This window comes from Spinacia oleracea, chromosome 4, assembly GCF_020520425.1.
Source record: "Spinacia oleracea cultivar Varoflay chromosome 4, BTI_SOV_V1, whole genome shotgun sequence".
Lineage (NCBI taxonomy): Eukaryota > Viridiplantae > Streptophyta > Magnoliopsida > Caryophyllales > Amaranthaceae > Spinacia > Spinacia oleracea.
In genome coordinates this window covers 148,089,797-148,115,850 of record NC_079490.1, presented here as the reverse complement: position 1 = coordinate 148,115,850, position 26,054 = coordinate 148,089,797, and the positions used below count along the sequence as shown (strand labels likewise).

The following is a 26,054-nucleotide window of genomic DNA, read 5'->3' as shown; positions in this document are numbered from 1 at the left end:
TATTGTTTGTTCCGTGTCAATAAGTACTTTAAGAATATCAAAATTTTGTAATTTTTAATGTTGTATAATTAAAGATAAAAGTGATATAAAATGTGCATAGACAAACATAAAAAATATAAACTGGAACATCGTTATGGAGCGAAAGAAGTAGTAAGTTTGTAATGGCTGTCAAACTTAAAACATTTTAGGTATGATTCAAGTCTAAACAGACAGTTATCCAGAGTGAAATTCGTTACATGAAGCTTCACAGTTTCAGTAGGAAACAAAATACAGAAAGTTAAGTGAAACCATAATAGTAAAAGTTATCCAGAGTAAAATTTGTAAAAAAATTAAAGATTTTAGAAACAGCTTTTTAGGCATGATAGTCAAGTCCAAAATTCCAAACACAGGCCCTGGACTTTGAGCCTTTGCCTAAAAGTAAAATAATACAGATAATGATAGTCATTATACTATGCAAATGAAAGAAACCCTTCCACCACTCAGAGTGGCAAATAAATCCATGCCAATTCGTTTCATATAAGTGGCAAGCAGCAGCAAACAGGAAAGACCATCAATAGAAGGAGCTCTTAAATTTTGTCTTTCAGGTACTGTAGGACAGCTTTGGTTCCCCGGTCTAATATTGTCCTCCGAATGCTGCAATAATGTAAAGAGAGAATTAATCTCATTATTAACTGAAAACCTCCTACTCATACTCCTACTGAAAATGCACAAAGATGATCGAGTGGAAATGACAATCAAATATGATAAGATATCTCAACCTCGGAACAAAAGCTTAAGCATTTACAGACTTCTTTAATGATACACTAATAATTATCTGGAAGTTCTGTGAGGCCCAAATGGAACTGTATAGAAGTTAAAGAAAAGTAGTTATTGAAGGAAGATAAATTATGGCCAAATATATGGTGCAACCATAGTTTTTGAAATTTATGGTGCAGCAAGTCTCTCCCGACTTACATGACAAGACAAGGCTGAATATATCTCAACCTACACTGGCCAGATTTACACAAAATTGCCATCTTTGTCGTGCTCAGATGCCAAAATCAGACAATTTAAAGCAAATGGGAATGGATAAAACAAGTGGGTATTTATATTTTTTTGCATGTATCAAGCTAGGCATTTACGCTGAAAACCTGCAGAAATTGCTGAAGACTTCGTCGGATTTAAGGACAGTCAAATCAGATGGATAACAGCTTAACTGCTTAAGATAGAACATAATTATCAATAATCACAAAATTGTTATGGGTTTTATTCAATATCTCAAAACATTGGTTTACTGCTAAGATAGAAAAGCACAAAACTCCTTAACGAGGTAAAAACACTACCATCACTCATATTCGCAAAGGGAAATATCCTGATATTGTCAGCAATTTTAGACCAAATTACTATTTCAACGTAATTTATAAATGTATTCTGAAGTTGATTTGTGATAAATTAAGACTTGTTTCGCCCGAGTTGTTGCACATAAGTACATAACATCATAATCTGTCAGGGTCTTGTAACATTACAGAAGAAAGATTAATTCTAATAAGGCTTATGGGACAGTAGACCGAGATTGAAGAAACATGCACTGTTCCCTGCTTTACATTCAGTTCCCCCATCCATTAAAGTGGTGATGATTTGTGTAGCTTCACATAAGTTTTCTCTCAAAATTAATGGGTCTTTGCATGGCTTTTCTATGCTAAAAGGGGACTGAGACAAAGGGGATCCCTTCTCCCCATATTTGTTTGTGCTACGTCTTGGGTATTGGCCGAGAATCACAACTGTGGTGAGCATGAACTATGTGTTTGGTTTTCAGATGCAAAGCTTTGAAGCTCAACCATCTATGTTCTGCAGATGAGGTGATGACATTATTTTATGTTGTACGGAGAATACAAATCTAGTTGTCGGCTTACAGAGATAGTAAGTACTTCACTGAGAGTTCTGGTCTCCTTGCTAGCCCTCAAAAGTCTGACATCTATTGTAGTGGTATTAAAGAGGTGGATGTTCAGAGGGTGTTGCATGTGACAGGGTTTATCCTGGCAAGGTTTTCCTTTAGACTTGGGGATTCCTATATGCTCTAAGAGGATCTCCGTAGGGGAGTGTGAATAGATCACTGAAAAGATGTCTGCTAGGCTGAACTGCCGAAGGTTAGAGCTACAGGAGTGTGCAACTTATCAATACTGTCTCAGGAGGTTACATGCATACCGCGCACAGATTATGATTGTCCCAAAGGCTGTTTTAAAAAAACTTGACAATATGTGCAGAAATTTATTGTGGTACTGAAATGAGCTTTGTACTGGTCCTGGAAGAGTTGCATGGGCAATGGTGTGGAGATCAAGAAAAACAGGGGGGCAGAGGATTAGAGACACTTTAAACTGGAACATGGCGATAGGAAAGCAGGATTGTGAGCTTAAAGCAGGACAACCTTTGGGTTAAATGGGTCCATACTATATATATACATTCATTACTGGAGTCAGAAGTAACTTGTAGCTGGTATTTGAGGAAAATTTGACATGTGACAGACAAATTGATAAATGTAGTTAACAGTTAACACTATTTTACACGGTCCAACTAACAATCAACAACTAATTTTACCAAACATCTTTACAAACAACTAATAGTCAAGAGCAAATATAAACAATTGGTCAAACTAACCAAGTGAAACAACCAACAACTAACAATTGATTGTCAAACAAGGCCCGTCCCACATGTTTTTAACTTCATTTGTCAAGGGGAGCTTGTAAATTGGAAGTTTGTAGGGCCTTGTTTGACAATCAGTTGTTGGCTATTGGCTGATTCACTTGGCTTGTTTGACATAGTATTGCAATTTGCGTAAGCTATTTATAAAAATGTTTGGTAAAATCAATTGTTCATTGTTAGTTGTTTATGTGCAAACTAAATAACTTAGGGACAACTAAAAGCCAATGAGAAATAACTCTCCAACCAAATTATTTTTTCATTTTGGCTGAAAATCCATTTTATAAAACATGAAGTCTGACTAATTGACCACGTGAAAAAGCCAAAAGCTAACAGAAAAGCTGGAAGAAAGTCATTTACAAAACAAGGCCTATATGCAATGGCGCATATGACAACTTGAATCATTTTGTACTTTTTCCCAGAAATCTATCTATATAACTGATCAGCAAGTAAATACATATCTGTTACACGAGACCAATATCTAAGCTGAAAATACATCAGATTGTAAAGGTAAAGAATTTAAGGAAACAGATGTAAAATCTGCATCTAAGGGGTTGTTGTACCTCATCAGCAAGAAATTACCTTTCAACAAAAAGAGCATGAAAGATCTGAATATTACTAATATGGTAAAATGACACCAAGGTCTCTCTTACGGAAGGCAGACAGCTACCTGCTATCGAGAAACCGAAAAAATGGAAGAGCATGTTATCTGAAGCTTTTAAAGCTCTGACATAGCTCTTTCTTTACCGTGCTCGAGGGAACCATTCCAGAAGGATTAAGGAAATCTGCCAACCCAAGGATAGAGGTAAAAGTGTAGGACTTCTGAACTGCATTCAACTCGATATGTAGCTGGCTTGCCTGGCTTACTTTGTCCCAGGAAATGAGAGTTGGGACTAAGAGATTAAGAGTTCTGCTTGCTTACCGAAATCAATTGTAAACAAGTTATTGTACATTCCAAAGCCACTTCAGCGTCCCATAGAAAGCACTTCTTACTGAGATGATAAGACTTTGCGTGGTGGTTGTTTGTATACTGAGTTGGACAGCTTGGTAAAAGCATAACCTCTGATCCCTCACTCCAACCAAAAATAAAATAAAAAATCCTTGATAAAACACTTCTGTTGATGAAAGTAAGAAATCATTTTCTATCTTCCTTGAGAAGACCCGAGACACAGAGGAGAAATCATGTTTGCATTTTGCAAACTTTAAATCTCATTGTGGATTATATAAAGAGTATCATAAAAATCAGAATAAATCTTCTTCCAGTCGACATCCCAGAAAAGAACCACCTTAAAAGACAAGGGTCTTTAACTAACTGAGGTAACCTAATACTAATTTATACATGTGCCTAAAACAATCTGGAAACCTAGGTGTCTTTAACTATGACATTCCTGTATTACATCAATAATTCTTTTAATCGTTTCTTTTTTCCTTTTTAATTGATTGAAGTGGAATAACCTGGACCCAAGCCCCAAAGCTCGCCCAACCACATATGTTCCTATGAAAGTAGTCTATACTAACAAGAAGTGGCAACCATTAAATCTGAACACTAGAGAAATGAAACTTCATAGAGTAAACCTGCAAAGCATGTCAAATGGGAAACAAAGGGCCTATGTGACAGCGGGGAACACTTGACCCAAAACTACGATAATTATTTGTATTTTAACTCAGCTAGCTGTATGTCCGCATAGATCATAATAATTATGACAATGAAAAGAAGCTAAAGAGTGAGATGAGAAAATGTTCCATACCTTCTCAAAGGATTTCCACCAAGCCTGAGGACTTGTAAGCTAGGTTCAAGCAATCCCTGCTCAGAAGATGAAAAACAGAAGACTATTAGAAATTAAACTAGGGTATTACCTTTTGAATCATTAGAGGTAAAAGGTTTTCTTTGGCAAAGAAAAAATAATCCTTGCAAAGTTTAAGGATATAACAAAGATATCAGAAGAGCAACTTGAATATTCTAATTTTTAATTAATAAAAATGTGTTACTACCCACTAACACTCCTCTATCCCACCCACTCACCCAGGACTCCGTTTTCTTATACTTCTCTATGTATTTAGTCACTGGTTATTAATCCCACTTTTTCCACTTGTAATCAAACGCTTCAACAATAAGGATTGTGGTTGAACAATAAATTAGTAAAAAGGGCTTCAGTTTCCACAAAAAATAATTAAAGAAGCAAAAAAGATAGACAAAAGTACTTAAAATGTCCGTGTGTTTTCTCAAATTTTGAGACTCTTTCAGGATAAGATGACTCAAGGAGTCCATCTTTGGATCGAAATTAACTTCTTGAACTTTTTGCTATACTCTTTCAAGTAAAAACAGGAAAGCCATTACCTAAGTCACGACACATTCACAAATCACAATCCACAGTTAGTGGTGTATAAAATACAGGGATCGAGACAAGAAATCCAAAACTCGCATAAGGAATTCTGAAGTTCTACAAATTCCAAAGATCCTATTTTACCCACAGGTTTAGCAAATTCTCAATTTAGCCCGAATTGCCGGGGGGTAACCCCGAGGTATCATAGCCCTTTTCTTATACTCATTCCCAAACTTGGGGATTTCACTTGGAAAAAGAAAATGCTTCCAAAGGTCATACCAATGCATTCAGATTCACAATCATAGGTTTAAAAAAAAAAAAAGAGATCTTATAGCGGTTATTATTGAGGTCCTATGAATTCTATTAGATGAAAGAAATATATTATAAACCTCACAATTTGATCAACTCCAAATTTAGGATTTGCGATCTTAGGCAAGGTCATTTTATGTTCAAAGAATACTCATCACTCAAATAGAAGGAGCTGTTGCATATTATGTACTTACACGTAATTTCTTATAGATCATAAATATTAGATACAAGGATGTAATTATGTGACGAGATTCTTATTTCAGCTATTAGTATAGATGGTACTTTGAACTTAGAGCGAGCATGAAAATAATAACTGTAGTACTTTCTCTTCTGAGTTGTTTTGCCAACTTAGTCGCTCCAGATTGATCTCCATCAGACTCAGTGAAAAAAAGGGGATCACTTCTAATGGACTCTTTGAGAATGATCTCCTTAAAGGCTAAAAGAAAAATCTAAATTCAACTAAATCTAGAATCATAATTTTGTGCTTTTATGACTTACAAGCTCTGGTGGCAGGGTTGTTATGCTGTTATCCGAAAGGTCTAGCTCAATCAAGGATGATGAATTTTGGAATCCCTGCAAAGTTAAAAGAGGTGTTTTCTTTAAATCACAGGGTAAATAAGAAAACAAAGTGAATTACATCAGATACAAATGCAAGTATAGCTTGTAGATTCTCCAAGATAGTAACGAAAAGAAATGTAAACACACAAAATACAAGTACCAGAACACTTTAAGTAACACAGGTCTCAGCCTACACAATATGACAATACAAATATCAAAGCCCAAGCACTCGTGTTCCTCACCCTGACCTTTTTCCAATCTAATTAGGCACTATGGATTTACAGTAAGTTATCAGATTTCCTCAATCTTGGCTACTCTTTTTTTTTTTTCTCTTTCTTTTTGGTAACCACCAACTTTTAACGTCTACTTTTCGTTTTCTCATAATCAAGTTATTCAATTTCTCTTGTGGAAAGCATCACCCTCCCCACCCGTCAAGTTTTTCTCTAAACCGATACAAGTTGTCTCTCTCCCATCCATCTCACATTCTCTCTTATTTTTTTCACTTTTTTACCAGGCTCTATATCTTGAGGAGAAATATTGGCATTCAAGTATGTTTTCATTATCCTTGAAAAAAAATATAGGAATTTATCATATATTACAATCTGGGCTTAGAAAACAAGTCATGTTCGGTGGGGATCATGTCCTAACCTAATAACCTAATCTGCTCATTAAAAAGGCCACTTATTTCACCCGGAAAAAAACAGGCCTCTTGAACTTAATTAAGATTTATTATTTGAATAAACATTAAATAAAAAGATTGCAAGCCCACGTGTTCAGACTTTAGATGCCTTATTTTTAATATTACTGTATGACCCATCTGCAAAATTTCTTATTTCATAGTATTAAACTCAATTTTCACATTCAGTCTCTCTTTCGATTATTACATCTAAGTGGGACAAACAACTAGTTATTTTCAAGTTAGAAATGTAAACCCTAGTTCAACAAATTCAATCAACAGCTTTACATGCAATCCATAAAATTAAATGGATAAAAAACATACTCCAACCTGCTTTTATCGTGTTGGGTTTGCGTTTAGTTGTCATTCCAAGTCGGCCTTTTTCATATCTAATCTTGAATCCATTTAATTATCTATCTATCTATTGTTTTATCTTCATTAATTTAGTTTGGATTCTTGTCTAGTGTATTAGTCTGGCAAGACAGGAGCTATTATGAAAGTACCTATTTCTCATTCATGCTCAATATCTTCTAGGAAATATTGCTCGGAGATTTATTGGGTATGACATGATTAATTGTTTTTCTATTTATATTTCAAATGAATTAATGCTTTTCAACTTCTTTTAGGTATTTAAAAGCACCATAATGTGGTTTACTTTCTTTGACAAAAATTTACCTTCATTCAATAAAATAAATAATATAAGTTAAATACGTATGAAGTAAAATTTTAATTAAGTACTTCATATGATGAAACATATCCTTTAAATGCCAATTTACAATGTGGCACCTAACATAACAGCCATTTGTACATGACCACTTGTTTTATTCAATCAATAACAGTCTGCCAAGTCGAGAACTCGCAGGCTCGCAGCTAGTAGCCTAGTATAGTAGTTTATATCCATTTTATATAACTATATCAAATATCATTAAGATAGTAATTGGGCAAACAAAGAAAATAAGAGGTTCCCTACTTCCCCAGCAGCAGAAAATAATCCACCTCAAAAAGAGCCAAGTAATGAAGTGATCGCCTGAAATGTCACCAGTTCTAATCATACTGACGGCCAAATAATCAACTTTATTACCTCTGGAATGGAACGGAGGGAATTTTGACTTAGGTCAAGAATCTGCAACTTATGTAACTTCAAAATATCTGATGGGACTTCATGCAACTGCACTCGTCTGTTCAGCAAAAAGTTCAATAAGACGAACAAAAACCGCAGGTTAGACAACACAGTGAGAACTTGAAAAGACATTGAAGCAGATAGAGATGCATATAAATCATCATGAAATACAGAACCTGAGGTAAAGCTCCTGAAGATGTGGTAAGCTAGCAAAGGCCGTACTGTCAGGTATGGAAGCCACACAACCACTTAGGTCCAAAATTTGGAGTTGGGAGACGGCTTCAAAGCCGTTCATTGGAATCTAACAAAAGTGTGCAGGCATTACATGACAAAAACATGGAAGGAAACACAACTAAAGATAGGGGACTGAAATTGGCATACGAAGTAAAGCAAGGAAATAATCCAAAAACTAAATGAACTGTAAATTTTACCTGTCTAAGAGGATTACTGTCAAGCCTTACGCATGTAAGTTTTGGAAGTAACCTCAAAACCTCCCCAGGCCAATCCTTAATCTTGTTCTTGGATAAAAGCAAAACCTGCATGCATGGGCCAGTTACAGAAACTGCATAACATTTTCATATCATCAAGTTGATGATGCAAATGAAAGACCACGATATAGTGTATACAATAAGAGAATGTATTAGAAAGACACCTACAAATGTCAACCATAGTACTGTACACAATAGGAGGTTAGGGGGGAAACCAACAAACCCTCCACCTCAAAGGGGCAGTAAACATACAGGTAACGAGAGTAAATAAACCTCAAGTTAACAAGAACAAATATTGGTATTACCAAAGCTAGTGGGGATGGTCAATGTGCTACAAAAGCATGCATGGTTGACCATAGAAACTTCTGCCGTGTGTCCTCTTTTCTTTTTCAGTCAGGTTTAAGATAGCGATAGGTCAGTGGATATGTTTGGAAAGATGTATAAAGATGTGAACAGCATGTTTTTTGTTCCTGTTTCTCATGATAATTCCGCTATTTTACACTTCACAATGCTCCTCGGTCTGCTTTCCATGTTGCGAATGTTTTGAATCTTCATTTATAGAGGAGTTTATTACAATATTTGATGTTTTAATTTTCCAGAGATGCAAGATTCTAGGACGTGAGAGGATGTGAGAAAAGGGGACTAAATTCTATCTTAAAAAAAAAAACTGTAAGTAACTTGCTTTTACTCTCTCTAGATTCTATAAGAAAGAAGAGAAAGCAACGCCGGTAAAGGAAGAAACAAGAGGGGAAAGGAAGTTACCCTTTTGACCAGTAAATACCCTCCCCACTAGCCAAGAAACCTCCTCATACCTTTATTGGTTTACAGAAAAGCAAAATATTCACAGCAGCAACCAACCGGTCATAAATTGCGTCCCTCTATCCTAACCAATATTTATCAATGACAATAGGAAAGAGAAACAACAACAAGAATTGCCTCTCTTCAGGCGAGTAAAATCCCTAATGTTCCATCCCATTTTCAAAATAGTTGATGACTCGCTTTTCAGATCTAGGGTTTTATTTATATCGATGACCTTTTCAGATCAAATCGAAAAATTATGGTATTGCAGCTGTCTAAAGGGAGATTAAGAAGATAGAGTGAACAATTCTCAGACAATTGTGTCTATGCAAGAAAAGCCATTCTATCTCGTTAGATCAAATAAAAACTGATGGTATCGCACACTGTCATGCAAGTTAAAACAAAAAGGCAAGGCTAGATGAAAAATCCGGGCATCATAGCCCCCAAGCCATGCTCGCAGCCCAAGTGAAAGCTTATATAAAGGCAATTTGGATATGTTAAAATGTATTCTACATCTTTTTTTTCCTTGTTCACACAGTACAAAATTTTGGACTTTCCTTCAAAATTAACAGGAGTTTTCCTAAGCTTAAGAATGTATAGGAAGTTCTCCAAAAGAAATACGTGGTATTCAAGGGAACAAACTGACATCATTTTGACCTGTAATTTCAAGAAATCAATCCTTGAGTTTTATCCCCTAATTTGTTTCCTCTTTGGCGGAGAAGGATATTCCTAGGATCACTTAAAAATCCTCAAATTATACACAGACTAACCTCAAGCGAAGAACAGCCCGACAACGCAACAGGTAGCTCTTCAATTGAATTCCTTGAAAGGTCAACTTTTGTAACTTCGTTTGATGAACAGACCTCCGAAGGGACTGTAGTCAAGTTCATACCTCCAAGGGAAAGTTCCTGGAGGTAGAATAAGATGATGACGAGATAACTCAAACGTTAGTAGATGTTACAGATACAGATACTATATCAACAAAAAGATAAAAGCAATTTGAGCTGAAGTAACCAGATAGACGATAACAAACAACCCCTCACTCAGTCAGAACCAGCCACTTCCAAGTTTTTAGTCCACTCATGGCCTCACAGTCACAGCCCCACTTACAAGTCTGAGATCTAAAAATGTGGAAGCTAGCCCTCCACCTCAAATTATTTGTCCTTTTTTCTATTTTGGTTTGTCCCCATTGACGTTGTTCAATAATAAGATGGACCCAATACCTTCCCCTTCTCATAACCAACACACTATTGGTAAAAGCCAGTCATAAATAATAATGAAAAGACAACATGGACAAACACTTTGGGACAGAACAGAGGGAGCATAATATACACCTAATTGCTACAAGGGATTTCACAAGATCAAATATCAAGATCTCCATAACTTTGGGTCAGTTCCTCTCCTCTTTGATGTTGGATCAAACACCTCTTGTATTGTCATATTGGCAATTAAGCCTAGTAGAAGGTTGCATGAAGATTGTCAAAAACATGCAGCCACCATCAAGTTTCTGTTGCGTGAGAATGGGACTACAATTCATCCGAATTCTCGCTTCCAAGTGCACCATCATAAATATTAACTAATGCTCAGATGACCATATTCCTGACAACTTCCCCTTAAAATATACAGATGGAAGAATAAGAAAAGGAAAAATTACCCAACAAACACTCTGACCCAAAAAAGCAAATTTCAATGTGAAGCCAAATTCCAATTACAACAAGTTCTTGTAATCTCCATCATTTATCTCTTTTAGAGGGATATAAAATGAAACCCAATAACTAGTTCTGAAGACAAGAAGAACAACAGGATAGGTAATTGGACTACAAAATGAGGTCGACCAGGATATTATCCAAATTTCAAACATTAAGAGGTCTAAAACTAAGAATGACAAAAAATGCAAAAGGGGTAGTAAATTTTCACAAAAGGTAAAAAGAAGTGTTTGAAAAAAGTATGCTGCCTGCATTGCACTTTTTGGATTTACAATTTTTTATTGAGCTTAGATTCCAATTTAGCATCCTCCACGCCTTCCCCTGTCTCCTGTTCAAATGCAAGCTTTGCAACCTTAGCATTAACTACATTAAAGGAAATTTCATCGAGCTCAACTATACTAAGCACTCACTCTTTTTATGCGTGCACCGTGAAATTGTTCTTTTTACAGATTTTTTTATTAAAACAATGTAAAAGGTAATACACCAAGAGGACAAGGTGTCCTCACAAAGTACCACTAAACGGAATTACATATTAGCCCAATTCCTTTGTATCTCCACTACTAAATAATTTAGTAAGCCCCAACATCCTTATTCCATACAGATGCTAGAAAGTGACTTTATCCCACAGTAAGTCACATTGATGTACTGAACAGCACCACATTAAAAAAACACCAATCCCTCCTCAGAGAAATGCTCCATATGATTTCCATCATTGAATTTCTCCACTCTCCGGAGCAATTTCTTTTCCTTCAACCTCCCGAATCCCACTAACAAACACTAGCAAATCCCCTGTATTCAAAGGATAAATTCAAGTCTCTTTAGTCTTTATGCATCTTAAAGAGTCTTCTTTAAAGGTAGGAAGCTAACTCACGGTGGAGGAGAACATGTGCGAAATATTCACTGCTAGCATGACACTGCAAACCAATGCCAGGTGCGCTAGCCAACCCCGGGCTCTGCTTTTGGAGCATATTATTCGTGTTGATCCTTCCCAAAGCCAGTGCCCAAGCTTTCACTTTTAAAGGACCTTAGCTTTCCAAACAGAATTTGCTAGTGGAAAAGCAGGATATTTAGGGGGAATAGTCAAACAAATAAGAAATGACTTGTAGGACATTAGGGGGACGATTCAAACAAATGGAATTTGCCATGTGCTGATAATAAATAATGTAACTTTCTAAGCTCATAATTCATAACAGTTAATATGTTAAATGAACCAGATACCTTTGAGGTCAAAGACAATCGAGCTGCCATAGCGACCACGTTATCTTTAGTTGGAGTTGATACTTCAGCCTCTACATTAGATACCATCATCAATTTAAATTAGTGATGCTTCAACTGTATTGGAAAATATTGCTTCAGAAAAACTAAGGATTTTCAAACATTAGTCGAAAAGAGAGATAGTACCTTGTGCAGAGGGGAGTCTACTTCTAAGATACTTTAATAAAGCAGTCGTAGGTCCAGATACCAATGTACTGTCAAAAGAAAACATTGTTTCCTTCATATATCACTCTTTCAGAACAGGTATTAACCGATCTCAGGGTGAACGCTAGAAAACAACAAGTAAATAAAAATCACAACATCAAACCTTCGAATGGTGCGCATTGGATTACCGATAAGCACAAGTTTTCTCAAACTTGTCATCAAGCCTGGACAACATTAATGGAGCATTCATTAGATATATGGCATATATATTGACATATAGAAAAACATGCTGAAGGCCCATATACTGACAGGCTCTCCAACAAAAGAGATGTCACCCAGATATCACTGAGCCCAAAGGAGAGAGTTATAATCAGTGGATACCAAGATTTAGATGCACATAACATGTCCTTTAGAGTATACGACAATGCACAGTTAACTAGTTTACAAAATACAAAAGAAGCAAACTGACAACAAAAAAAGAATCATCAATCCAGATGAAACAACAAAAAGCAAATTGGCTAGCAACGTTTCATTTTCAGGAACAACTGATATGAAATAACTAATCAATTAACACGTGTTAAACTGCAACTAGAAGAACGCTTCACTTTTTTTAGTTTGAAGGAATATATTTTGTATGCAAAAAGGTAATGAGACAGAGTACAACAGTAGAGAACAGGGAGGCATACATGCAGGAAAATCGCTTTTCGACTTGAAATAATATCATTAAATGTTAAACCCGGAGATACCCTTACAATAGAATTGCACCCTACCAGCAAGGTTACTCCATCCAACCAAACCTCCCTACTATTATTCATCATACAGAGGGCCATCGATCATTTATTTATTCAGCTTTCAAGTAGTCAAAGAAATTACACATTACATGCTATGCACATATGAAGCTGAGAAGCCGTACCAATTTCCGCAGGCAAGCCTGATAATGAATTGTTTGACAGATCAAGAACTGACAGATGCAATTTGCATGCTTCAACCGGATATTCGGTTAACTGCAGACAATTAGAATACGTGCAATAGCTTAGATTCAACATATATTATAGTTAAAAAGGATTGCCACAAAGAAAAGTTGGCATCTCATAAATTCAACTCTTCATGGAAACGTGAAAGAATAAACACAACAAAATCGTGATGAAACAGTAACTGCAAACAAAAATAAGAAAATCAATTTGTGTACTTAAAACTGAAAAATATCTATTCAATACAAGGTAATAAACATTATCAAGAGTTCAAGACATCAAATAACAAACATTACAATATATTTTAAAACCAAGCAAAAAACAGAAGCAACTATAGTTTATATTTCCAAGAAGTTGATTCCTTAGTTTTAAAAGGCGGGGGGCGCACCGAAGCGCAAAGGGTCCTTGGAGCCTAGGCACGGGGTGAAAGCGCGCGCCTTTCGTATGCGAAGCTCACTTTTTATTAAAATTGTTTTTTATTAACTGGAAAGTGTTCAAATTTACTTCTTGAAGAACGGTAACAAGGTAAAATTTATAAAAAATATTAAAAGCGTTTTGAAAAGAAAAGAGTTTAGAAACGGGGTTGGGAGGGGTGCGACTGAAAGATAAAAGAGAACTACTAGGGGATAGGGTGGGGCCGTGGAGTAAGTAAGAAAGAGTGAGTTGTCAACAAGCAGTGCATTAGCTAATACTAGACCTGTCAAAAACGACCCGACCCGAAAACACTGGGTCTTGAACAAATTTTTGTGACCCATAACCCGATTTTATCCGAACCCGAACAACTCCAAAAGTAATTAGTCAAAACCCGACCGAACTCGTTTTTGACCCGACCGATTGAAATTATTGTTGTATTTATAGTAATAAATGAGATTATGAAAAACTTTAAACGCAATAAACACGTTGTTTTCACTATTGTTGTTGGGGTGTAATATGATTTTGATTTGATTATACGTCATTTTATGGTTGAATTTGACTACATATAAAGTTGTGTATGATAGTTTGTTACTATCTGCGCATATTTTGTATATTTTATTGATATACGGTTATATTTATTATGCAAATTAATGAAAATATAATACGCTTTTTAAAATCTCTCAACCCGTTGGGTCGACCAAAACCTGGAAATTATGGGTCATGAACAAGCGTTTGCAAACCCGATCCCGAAAGTGACTGACCCGAATTAACCCAAACTCGAAAGTAATTAGATCCAATTTTTTGTCCTTTTGGCCAGCTAAAGTTGTAGAGGGCCGTGGGGTAGTAAGATCACATCAGATAGCCGTCTGCCTTTAGAAAGAATCACTAATTTTAAAAAAAAAATCACTGTTTTTTTGTCAGAAATCCAACCAGCACACCTCATCCCCAAAAGCGTGCGCTTTTACAGCCTACGCTTCAGAAAATATGCATAAAAGCGCGCACCTTTTTGCACCTTTTGTACACCGCCTCGCCTGGGGATGCAGAAACGATTTCACGTGCGCCACGCCCTGCGCCTAGGCACGCTTTTTAAAACTAAGGTTGCTTCATACACTTCTTCTTAAACTATAAAGATTTTGAAAATTACAATCATGGCCAGAACAACTCAGGGAAAACAGTGTCCAGCTGAGAGTGCTATGTCTATCACGGAGTTGTGTAAAGCATACAAAAATTTGAAGGACACCTCCGGATTATAAACGGACACCATTTCACATTGTTTCTGAATCTACCATTAACCACAATCTCTTTATAAGCAAAGGAGGGATCCAATGAGAAACCAAAAGGAGACATTTCTTTTTGCATACTATTTAGCGGGGAAAGAAGAGAAAAGATGTCTCTAGAGCGAAAGGGGGAAATAACCTAAAGCCCAAATCCACTTGGGTATTTTCAAAAGAAGCACAAAACAAACATATAATTATATATCATTATCACAGCAAAGTAAATAGCTCAATTCAAAAAGATGATCAATGTGGGATCACCTGGTTTGAGTGAAGGTCTAGTATGCTTAACTGAGAAAGTTCTCCTATCTCTGCTGGTAATGATGACAGCAAATTGATCCTGATGTACGAAAACACAATTTAGGATCAGGAGAGTAATGCAGTAACAATTCACAGCCACGGACAAGAAATTGTTTACAAACAACTAGCCAAAAAACAGAACAATTACCCAATATAGAATTCTACAAGAGAAGAACAATCCTTTATAGCTGGAGGAATTGTTGAAATTTCTGCACCAGTCACAGAATAAGTAAACAGGTTATAAAATCACTGATGCAAACCATCAAATGCAAAAAAAAAAAAAAAAAAAAAAAAAAAAGAGGAAACTTTATCCAGACAAATATACAAGCATGCCAACAAAAAATTCTCTAATCAACTTTTACTGGCTACTTCTAGCGGCTACAAATGTGTAAGAAAAACTCACTGTTCTGATGCATGTCTAGGTGAATAAGACGTGAAAGCCTCCCAATGCTCTCTGGTATACCATTCAAGAGGTTTTTTGCTAAGCCGAAAACACAGTTTAATAAAGTTAATAAAAGAATTGAGTAGGAAAGTACCAATCAACATCTAGCAGAAAAGAAAAATGGAGGAATAAAATTAGTTACAGGCATTAAATTCTGTGAGCTTGCTCCATGATGAAATCACAGGATCTGATAGTTCTGTGAGCTTGTTTCCCTGGTAAAATAGTGGAAAAGTTAACATCCAGAAATATGAAAGCACAAAATAGTTTTACAAGTAGAAATTCCAGTTGCTTTATTGTACCTCCAGATTCACTTTCATTAATTTTGTGCAGCATGCTAAATCTTCCGGCAAGCCTGCAATACAGTTATTTGAAGCCTGGGAAAGGTAAGTGGTACCACAGTGAGAAGGCCAATTAGATTATCCAACAAGACACAGATAGGAGCAACAAAAATGTCGTATTCATTGTGTACATTTGTCTGTATAACATCAGTAACAACAGGGGAAAAGAAACAGGTTTCCGACATGACATCACAACAAAGACACCCCTCCAAATACAATTACAGATCCATGATTTTCCCTAACTCATAGAATATCCATATATTATCCTACCTAGGCTCCCTCAAAAAAAAAAAAAAAAATCCTCCCTAGGCAGTGCCAAAAAGTTGAAACCAAAATGACAGCAAAAAAATTGGAAAAAATATTTTATCACGAAAGAAAGGGAGGAGTTCAAAACAGGCAGCTGTCTGACAGTAGCTAAACTACAGTACAACACTACAACTTCTCAACAAAATAAAAAACAAAACTTAACAAACACTACTAACAACAGCTAGCTAAAAGTCCAAAAAATAAGCAATTAAACTAGAAGCAGCTGTCTAAGATGTCAGGTACCAAACTCTCAATAAAACCTCTGACCAACTGATCTTCTGTTCTGCAACTTTTGTTCAACAGCTTTTCATTCCTCTGAATCCATATGCCATAAATACTTTCAGCAAAAGCATCACATACTTCCCTCCCATTCTCTTGGCACGCATCAGAACCTAACTTAATTACATATTAAAGCCAGCAGCAGGTCTTTGATAATGAAGCACAGCAAGAATCTTTCACCATACTACATGTGAGTAAGGGCATAAGAAAATAGGTGATCCACAATTTCAGGAACAGCCCCACATAAAAGCACACATTAGACCAACGATTTTCCACATGAACACCCTATCAACTGTAGGTAGCCCGTAGCCTATTCCAGATAGTCAGCCAGGATATAAACACGCTTTTAGGAGATACTTTATTATACAAATAACCTACTCCATGGAACCTTACGAAAATCTCCCAGTTGTTGATACATCAGGGCAATAGAAAATACACCATTCTTCTGCACCTTATCGCATCCTCCAACAGCTTCAGCATGTTCGTAGCAAGGAAATATTTGCCTGACCATCCAGGACATAGAAGCAGACTCTTTGAACTCCTCTACACTCCTTCCTTTCATATAATTGCCATTAATCCACCGTACCCATAGTTTATCCTTTTTAAGGAAATGATCCACAAGAGCTGTTTTTGCTTCTTTGTTCCAAGTAATCACATCCTTAATGTTCAGTCCACTAGCATGACAGAAATTTTTTAATAGAACACTACACAAATAAAATACATGATATAAAAGAGGGGGGAGCCCTATAAATGGAAAGGTTGTCAAGTTATGAGCGGACCTTCTACTAACATCTATAGACTAGGCATAAATGGCTGAAAGGATCAACAGAGATGAGTACAATGGTTGGCATAAATGCTTTTGGCATAACAAACTAAAGCACTTCTACAAGGAACTCTAAAAATGGTAACCAATCTGATAGGTAGCATATTTACCCATCAGTTAAGAAACTGTGGTTCGTGGATGTCAATCATCAGGAAAAAAAAATTGAAAAAAAGTACTACTTCGTATAAGAACTTGCTGGCACGTACATATTAAAAACGGAACATTACCTTCAGCTCTGCTAACTCAACACATTGTCCAAGAGAACTAGGGATTTCCAGAAGTTGATTATTTGAACAATCGAGCCTGGTATAATAGCAGGATAAAGAAGGGAGATATTATAATTTGACAGACTAATGGTGTTTGTTTAGAAGTGATGAAAAACAAACTGCAGCAAGTACATAAAGCCATAAAGGGCATTGTTGCTTTCTTTTTAGGGGTAAATGCATATGTTGCTTCTCATAAAGAGAAAAGATGAGAAATCAAAGATGTGACAAACAATTTACTATGAGATTTTCACTCATACACATACAGAAGATTTTAAGAAAAAGAACCTACTTGACCAAAGAAGCCGCTGATCCAATCTCTTCAGGTATGTTAGCTAATAAATTGAAGGACACATCAAGTGCTTTTAGCGAGGGAAGCCTGTCAGAATTCCATATTGAAAAAAGAGAGAAAAGGAGAGAGTTAGTTCACTAAAAGCGTTGAATCTCACTGCAGCAAACAGACAAAGGCAAAGCAGTTTACCCTCCAATTGCTGCAGGAAGTTGGGTTAGCTTGTTGTGGCTTATATTTAACACAGTCAACAGTGGCAAATTTTTCAGGTCTTCTTTCAATACTTCAATGTTATTATGAGCCAAGATCAGCTTTTGCAGGTCAACAATCTGTAGACATAAAAAGAGCCCTTCAGGCTTCCATCTATCATAACAAACTTATGACTTAAACCTAAAGTCATATCGCTTATATCCAAATTGAATTTATGAATGGAAGGTACAGGGGGGAAATGGGATTAGAGCACACCTCCCACCAATTGCCACCTTCACTAGCACCATCAAAATTTTGATAGACCTCAGTGGGTACTTCCCTGAATATAATATATGAAAATTTTCAAATAAATGTACATCTTAAGCATAAAATTGAAAATGTAAAAGATCTAAGGAGAGCATAAAAGAAGAAATAGCTTTCACATAATCTAGAGAATAGATGTTTCAGTGGATTATGAACTTCTCCATGGTACCCTGACTACCCTCTAGAACCATAGCTGGCTATAACTCAATGTGGAATATGAGATTCTAGCCACCCGAATCCGTGCTTCCAAGAAGTCCTTAGTGTTGCAGTTATACAAACAAACCCAACATTCACCAAAATAACTAATGACAAAGACAAAGATCATAACATCCAACACTATGACTAAAAGGTAATTCATTTGTTCTTCAGTAAATTAACAAAAAACACACAAACCAAACAATAAAGAAATTTGCCGATGATATAATTCTCTGCTGCAAGGGTGAGTTAGCTTCGATAAAACTTATGATGAAAGGTTTTAACCTTTTTCTCAAGCAGTACAGGCGTGTAAGCTATCCCTCAAAAACTGCCGTTTATTGTTGTGATATGGAGGAAAGCATAATTCAAATGATTGTAAGTTTGACATGTTTTTGTCATAGGAAAATTCCCTTTAGATACTTGGGCATGCCAATATGCTCAAAAGAATCTTTCTATTGAGTGTGAACATTTGGTGGACAAAATGTGTGCAAGAATGAGCTCAAAGTTCAGTTGGTGAACTCGGTTCTCAAGTGTATGAGACTATGAGCCCTATGGGCCTGGGCAACCCAATAAGGAGGGGAGAGTTCGGTCCACTTATAAGCCCAATGGAGGTTCCAAACTAAAACCAATTGGCAATAGTAAGAGTAGCTCATCAACCTTATAAGTTGGTATTTTCTCTCATTTTTCTCCAATGTGGGACAACTCTCATGTGCGTAACATTGGGTTTCAACAATGTTATATGTAGAGCTTACCTATGGCATGGAAAAATTGACAGTAACGCTTCTGGTTATGTGGCTTGGGACTCCATATGTCAGAAAAAGAAGCATGGAGGACTGGGAATTAGGGACTCCGAGCTTTGGAATGTGGCTGCTAGAGGGAAGCATGTTTGGTTGCTCTTGCTTCTAATCAGAATAATATTTGGCTCAAGTGGGTGAAAAATCAGTGTTGGGAATTATGCCCCAAAAAGCATGTGCAGCTGATATTGGAAACAAGTATGTGCAGTTAAAGAATAGAGATATGCTGAAAAGTGTATACTCTCCTGCTAATACTCAATTAGCAAAACCTATGAGGTTTTGAAGCCTGAAATGGATAGATGTTGTTGGGACCACCTTATTGGGGAAAGATATGCTATTCCTAAGCATAAATGTATAGCTTGGTAAGCTATGAGACAAAGACTGAAAACCAAAGATAGACTTTTAACTTTGGTTTGGTTACTGATAAGTTATGTCTATGGTGTGGAGCAGCAGAGGAAAGCCATAATCACACAAAAAATAAAAAATAAAAATTGAGTATGTTTATAACCAGAAATGTTGTAGAGCTGTTCAAGAGTGGTTGGAGTGTTATATGCATTTCAGGAACCTGAAGGGTGTAATAAAGGGGTTAAGAACTTTCAAGGGCTCTAACTTCACGAAAATTTCTACAAAACTTGCTTCCTTGTGATGATTTATCGGGACAAACTAGAAATGATGTTTTCTGGAATCAGGAACTGATTTGTATATACAAATTTGTAAGAAATTGTGTAGTGATGTTAGGCGTAGAATCTCTGCTGTTCTAAGGATAGGGATTAGCTTGACAGATTATGTCAATGCTAGTTTCTTAAACTTTGATGTAAATTAGTTTTTTTTGTTAGGCTTGTTAGTCTAGGTTATTTTTGGGGGTTTTCTGGGTGTTCGGGACTCCGGGGTCCATCCTAGATGGTTTGTGGCTCAAGATCTCCTTGTTGTAAAAAGGTTTGTTGGAAATTGCAATATACCTTGCTTACCAAAAAAACAATAAAGAAGTAAAAATCCTTTTTTTTCAAAACAATAAAGAGAATAAGACATTTTGAAACAAAGGGGAGCCAAATAAAATTTCCAAAAAATAATAGAACACACTTACTTCTTTCTATCTTGAGATGAGGTTAGCCACCAGTTTACTAGTGTATGGACAATCATAGTTACAAAAGATTTCCTCACTAGAACCTACTCTTTCACCATATATCTTAAGAAACATTAGAGACATGGTTTATTATATCCCTGAGTAGATTACTGTTGATCCCCAAAAAATCTTGCTTCCATATTAGTATGCCCCCAATATTGCGATTTTGTTTTACCAAATGATCACTGTCTCTCTCGCACTTTAGCAACAATTATCAAGGACTACATAAATTGTCACATCCCATATAATCTTTAGCATCTAACACTCCACTGCATTCGAATGGAGGAGCTTATGAAAATTTCACTTTACATTTTGTAGCCTTGTAGCCTTGTAGGTAAAAGCCGTAAAACACTGCACAAAGGATGCCAACCCTCTACCTCAAGTGGTTGATGATATTGATCAACAAAAATAACTAAATACAAATAATACCAAATGTAATAATGTAAGGCCCTAAGGTTGAACCGGGTGCTAAGTACTGCTAACACCAGGAAAAGAAAAAAATAATCATTGTACACTCCACGTGAAACATTGTCACGTGCACAAGATGAATGTGGCGGAGATGCGCATGTTACGTTGGATGTGTGGGCATACAAGAAAGGATCGTTTGAGGAATGAGATTATTAGGAAGAAAGTAGGAGTTGTACCGATTGAGTTTAAGACGATGGAAAATCGTTTAAGATGGTTTGGACATGTAAGCAGAAGATCAAATGATGCCCCGGTTAGGAGGATAGAAGGGTGGCAAAGGGATAGAATTGCAAGGGGTAGGGGAAGACCTAGAAAACTTGGAGGAAGGTGATTGAGCACGATATGAGCTTTCTTGGGATTGAGGAAACTATGGCGTTGGATAGGACAGAGTGGAGGGAGAGAATATACATTGAGGACTTTATTTGACTTATACAGCTTTCATGTTTATGTTCTTTCTATTTTTATTTTATTTTTATTTTATTTTATTTTTAAAATTCTTTTAAATTTTTTTAAAATTTAACATGCTATTTTGAAATGTACTTATTTTACTTATTCATTTATTTTAAACTTGACTTATTTTTTATTATCTCTTACAATATTTCTTCTATAATATATATACATTTTTCTCTTATTTTACTCTCATTAATTCCACTTTCTCTTCGTTGTTTTTTTCTTTTACTTCCTGCTCCTTTTTGGTTTGATTGGTGACAATGACGATCTCCTACGACGATTCATGTTAGCCGACCTCAAATCATTTTGGGACTAAGGCTTTGTTGTTGTTGTTGTACAAGTACTTCTTCTTCTAATTAATTGTCCTCGCCTCAATTAATTAAACCACAAGTTCTTATAAACCGATGGGAGAATGACAAGGCTGGTTATGTTCCATAAAGTAAGAATTCACAACTCACAAGTACATCCCGACAGAGGTTGGGAACACATAAACCGGCGTTAACCAGCATTGTCATTGCTCCCATCGGCCATTTGTCCCTCCACCCAACCGTAATTATCTCGAGTTCATAATTCCTTTTCCTTTTTCGGGTTTTTCGATGGACATTTCATCGGCCTTTAACTAACCTCATCAATCGTGTTGGCACATAAATTAGAATAAAAAAACCGAATTCCATAAAATTAGTTAAATAATAACTGCATTTCACAAAATTGTCAATAGCCAACGACCAATATAATTGAAAAAATAAGAATTTATTTAAGGCGTAATCCATGAAATAACAATGGGAAAATAACAAGAAATCAAGAGTTCGTGATATAGATGGACAAAGTAGAAAAAGAAAACTAAAGAAATACCTCAAAGAACGATTTGATAAGTTGAGGGATCCAGATGTTCGAGCAGCTTTAAGCACCCGATCCATGGTGTTTCTCTGATTTACCCAGTTGGGTGGATTTCTTCAGATCATTTTGGTAGAAACAATATGATGTTTGAACAGGAGAGATAGAGAAAGAGAGCGAAAGTGAGTTGATTGCAGGTGACAACAATCAATCAAGCCAACTAACATAATCAGAGGTGTGACTGTGCAACTATTTTATTTTGTTTTCCAGGAAAGAGAAAGGAAAAGGTATAAGGTGTGACTGTGCAACTATTTTATTTGACAATTTTTTATTTAATTAATTGATTTCTGTCTGTACAAGACCTATTTAGTTGATCTTATTTTTCCTGAATTGTTCTGATCTGAACTTATTTTTTATGATTTTATCTGATTTGATTTGAACTTATTTTTTCTGATCTGATAGGTTTAGGTTTGATATGATATGATATGATCGGATTTAATACATTTTTTAATTAAGATTAAAAACCTTCAACTATTATTAATAGGTTAAAATTAAGATCAAAACAAATATCCAAAAACAATTGCCACTAACATTTCCAAATCCACACGTGAAAATTGTAATCGAAATAATAAAAATAAAAAAAATACCCAATAGAATAAAAAAAATCAAAATAATATGATAGGATTACAGGACCATGTATGAGTTGGTCAATTGGGCTATGAAAGTATCGGATAATCAATTAGTCAATTGCATTAGAAAGGTAAACCAAAAATTGGTAAATTTTGCAGAATTGATAAATGGAAAACGAAGAGTGATTTAACAATGATTCATTGAATAGGAAAAGGGATTAGATTTCCTTAGCAATGTCATGATCCACCATATCTAGAGCATGTGCGAGTGTGCAAGTGATTAAAGTTTTAGAGTTTTTATCAACAAATGAACAACTTTCAATAGCAGATCGAGATGGATATATATGTAATTAATGAGTGATGTTAGTGATGGATATTTACAGGTGGTCTCCTAATCATTATTGGATTAGTGCATCAGCTGATAAACCAGATGAAAATCAATCCAAGTGGACATGTACATTGTTCCAATGAATCAATGTTGACGGATGTACCAACAACAGATTTCGAATTATGCATGTCCAACTTGGTCATTATGCATGCTTAAAGAGGATCGCTGCTCCTTTCGATTTTTGTTTGTTCGCAGGATCGAAGAACATAGATGGAGATTTGCGTGATGTTTTAACCTTGTTAAACTTAAACTCATTGTTTGTATTTCCTAAACATGTGGCATTCAAAGGTGAAAATGGAAAATATTTAGGAGTAATTACCAAAGATAGCAAGCCATGTTTACAATTTTCGTATGATAAGCCTAGTGATCCAAAGGTGGAACATGAGATATTGACAACTCCAAAAGGTATAGTTTGCATCAAATCTGTGTACAATAAGAAATTTTGGAGGCTTGGTCATGGAGATTGGATTGTTGTAGATGCAGAAGATCCTCGCGGTAGTAACAACGCTAGAGCTATGTTTAGGCATAATTCACTTGACATTGATGCTATTTCACTCCTAAACATGGCTAAAACTTGGTACTGTAAGATGTATACACTTAATGACTATGTAAGTTGCTTGAATACTGCTACTCCAAATGTTGATCGATATGCAAAGCTGGAGGTCATTGATCTGGACAGGGAAAAGGACATTAATCGGAGTTGCAGATGAAATTGGTTTTATGCTGCGTGGAACTGGTCGATCATCTGCTACGTTATCGACTTATCTTTTAGTTTCTTCGATGTTGTGTTATGTTATTGTTTACTTTAATCGATGTTATGTTACGTTATCGTTTACTTTGATTTTTCATGTCATTTATGTTTGAGTACGTACTACGTACTATAGTTGTTTAAGGCATGGCCTGTGATGTCTTGTATGTCGAGTTAGTACACATTTTGTCTTCAATTTCTTAAGAAAAAACTGTATGTTTATATGGTAAGAATTGTAAGGTAATACTCATTCCGTCCCTTTTTGTTCTTTATGTATTATGTTTATGTGTGTCTCATTTTGTTCTTTACATTGAGGATATTTTCTTTTATTTTATCACATAAAAACTTCGTATATGCTTGGGAAGGGTCTCAATTTTGACGCCCTGCACACAGCATGGTCTGCTATCTGGGGGCTAGAGGTGTCACCCAAGGTGCGTCATTTCTTATGGCGCCTTTGTTCAAGTACGCTCCCAGTACGAGCCGTGCTGAAAAAGAGTCACTTAATTGACGAGGCAATGTGCCCATGGTGTAATGTCGTGGAGGAAACGAAAGGCCATGCCATATTCGATTGTAGCCGGGTTCGAGACTTGTGGGTTGATAGTGGATGTTTGGAGATGACTGACTGGAGGAGCGTTGGTACCATGTGTGATTTGGTGGCCACTTGGAAGCAACTTAAGCCTGAAATTCAGCAGCGAGGAGCCATATTGGCCTGGTGTGTGTGGAACGAGCGCAACCAGAAAATGTTCGAGAACAAAACTTGCCCAAACGCTGTCATCACTACTCGTGTGGCACGGCTGGTAGAGGAACAAGGTCTGTATGCGGCCTGCATCTATACACAACCTTCGTTTGCCCAACGCCGAAGCCCGAATAAGTGGATTGCTCCCCCTCAAGGTGTAGTTAAAATCAATGCTGATGCATCTATGGTCACGGATGGCTGGGTGGGTGTTGGTATAGTTGCAAGGGACCACACTGGAGCAGTTCTTTTCTCAGCAGTACGTAGGACACGAGCCTACTGGCCTGTTGAAATAGCAGAGGGCAAAGCTGTTGCTGTAGCAGTTAATTAGCTAGGACGCAGATATGGTTGTGAAGAGGTGATGATCGAGTCGGACTGCCAGTTTCTTATAACTCGACTCTCGAAGGGTGCCATGTATTTTTCCGACCTTGACTCCATTTTAGGAGATATTTTTGCTGTAAGCTCTTATTTTAAGTCAATTAGGTGGTCCCATGTGAAAAGGGATGGCAATACTGTAGCCCATCACCTTGCTAAGCTAGTTCCCTTTGGAGTAGAACAGGTTTGGGTGAACCATTACCCAACGTAAGTTTCTTCGTATGTACTGATGGACACTTTGTCCCTTAATTAATGAACTAGCTTACATTCTCCCTCAAAAAAAAATCACATAAATATTTTAATATTATGTTAAAATTTGTGCCAAATTGTTGAGGATAAAGTTTTTTTTTAGGGCAAGTAAGCAAATTTATTTCTCAAAATAACACCTAACATACAATAGGGTAAAATAAAGGGGAAACGTACAAACCATTTATGTAATCCCCCGCAAATTTATAAATTTTATTAATATATTTTAACGTATAGTTATTTATATTTTAATAGAATTTACGAATTCTAATAATAAATATATAATTGACGTATATTTATTTTATTTGATTACATTCTAAATATTTTAACGATTTATGAAATCAAAAATAATTTTAGAATTTTATGTTGCAAAGAATTTGAATTACGAAAACACATGAATTTAGAAAACAATCCTTTTGAATTCAAAGACTAAAGTTCATTCCTAATTCTAGCCCAACTTGGTAAACCCAAAACAAATAAGCCCATAATTCCATGCCCATGTTTCAACTTCACGTGAAATCTCAAACCCTCCTTTCTCCTTCACTATACGTGAATTGCAAAACCACAACCCCCTTTCTCCCTCACGCTGCTCCTCCATTGCTGCTGCTGTTCACGCTGCTGCCACCACCATCGGCGCCTCCTCCACCGTCGTTCCGTCGTCGCTGCTGCGGTAACTCCTCCTCCTTCTCTCTTTCGTCTTTTTCTCTCTTATGTTTCGTTTCTTGCACACCCCTTAATCGTGGTTGTTTGTACGACCAGCACAACCCCCTCGAGTGTTCCTCGCCACC

General features: G+C 36.3%; 3 protein-coding genes across 4 annotated transcripts; 2 read left to right on the top strand and 1 right to left on the bottom strand.

Annotated features, from left to right (window-relative positions):
• Positions 1-112: 112 nt before the first annotated feature.
• On the bottom strand, positions 113-22,374 carry LOC110797420 (plant intracellular Ras-group-related LRR protein 6). 2 transcript variants are annotated; one of them, XM_022002537.2, is made up of 21 exons: positions 22,166-22,373; positions 18,239-18,302; positions 17,966-18,102; positions 17,777-17,863; positions 17,449-17,524; positions 15,775-15,849; positions 15,618-15,687; positions 15,437-15,514; positions 15,182-15,242; positions 14,995-15,073; positions 12,988-13,078; positions 12,238-12,298; positions 12,057-12,124; positions 11,874-11,944; positions 9,720-9,857; positions 8,095-8,199; positions 7,840-7,964; positions 7,625-7,721; positions 5,808-5,882; positions 4,425-4,480; positions 113-633 (listed from the first exon to the last, which is right to left on the bottom strand). In XM_022002537.2, the coding sequence occupies exons 1-21, from the start codon at positions 22,228-22,230 to the stop codon at positions 567-569; spliced, it is 1,746 nt and encodes a 581-aa protein (XP_021858229.1). In that variant the 5' UTR covers positions 22,231-22,373; the 3' UTR covers positions 113-566. The 2 variants fall into 2 exon arrangements, with proteins under 2 accessions (XP_021858229.1, XP_056683455.1); XM_056827477.1 differs by lacking the exon at positions 9,720-9,857 and having other exon boundaries at positions 22,166-22,374.
• A 912-nt stretch (positions 22,375-23,286) lies between these two features.
• Positions 23,287-23,874, top strand: LOC110797408 (uncharacterized). Its single transcript, XM_022002524.1, has one exon. It carries the CDS (start codon positions 23,287-23,289, stop codon positions 23,872-23,874), a length of 588 nt encoding a protein of 195 aa, XP_021858216.1.
• Positions 23,875-24,427: 553 nt separating this feature from the next.
• LOC110797407 (uncharacterized) lies at positions 24,428-24,976 on the top strand. Its single transcript, XM_022002523.2, has one exon. The coding sequence runs from the start codon at positions 24,428-24,430 to the stop codon at positions 24,974-24,976; it is 549 nt and encodes a 182-aa protein (XP_021858215.2).
• Positions 24,977-26,054: the final 1,078 nt, after the last annotated feature.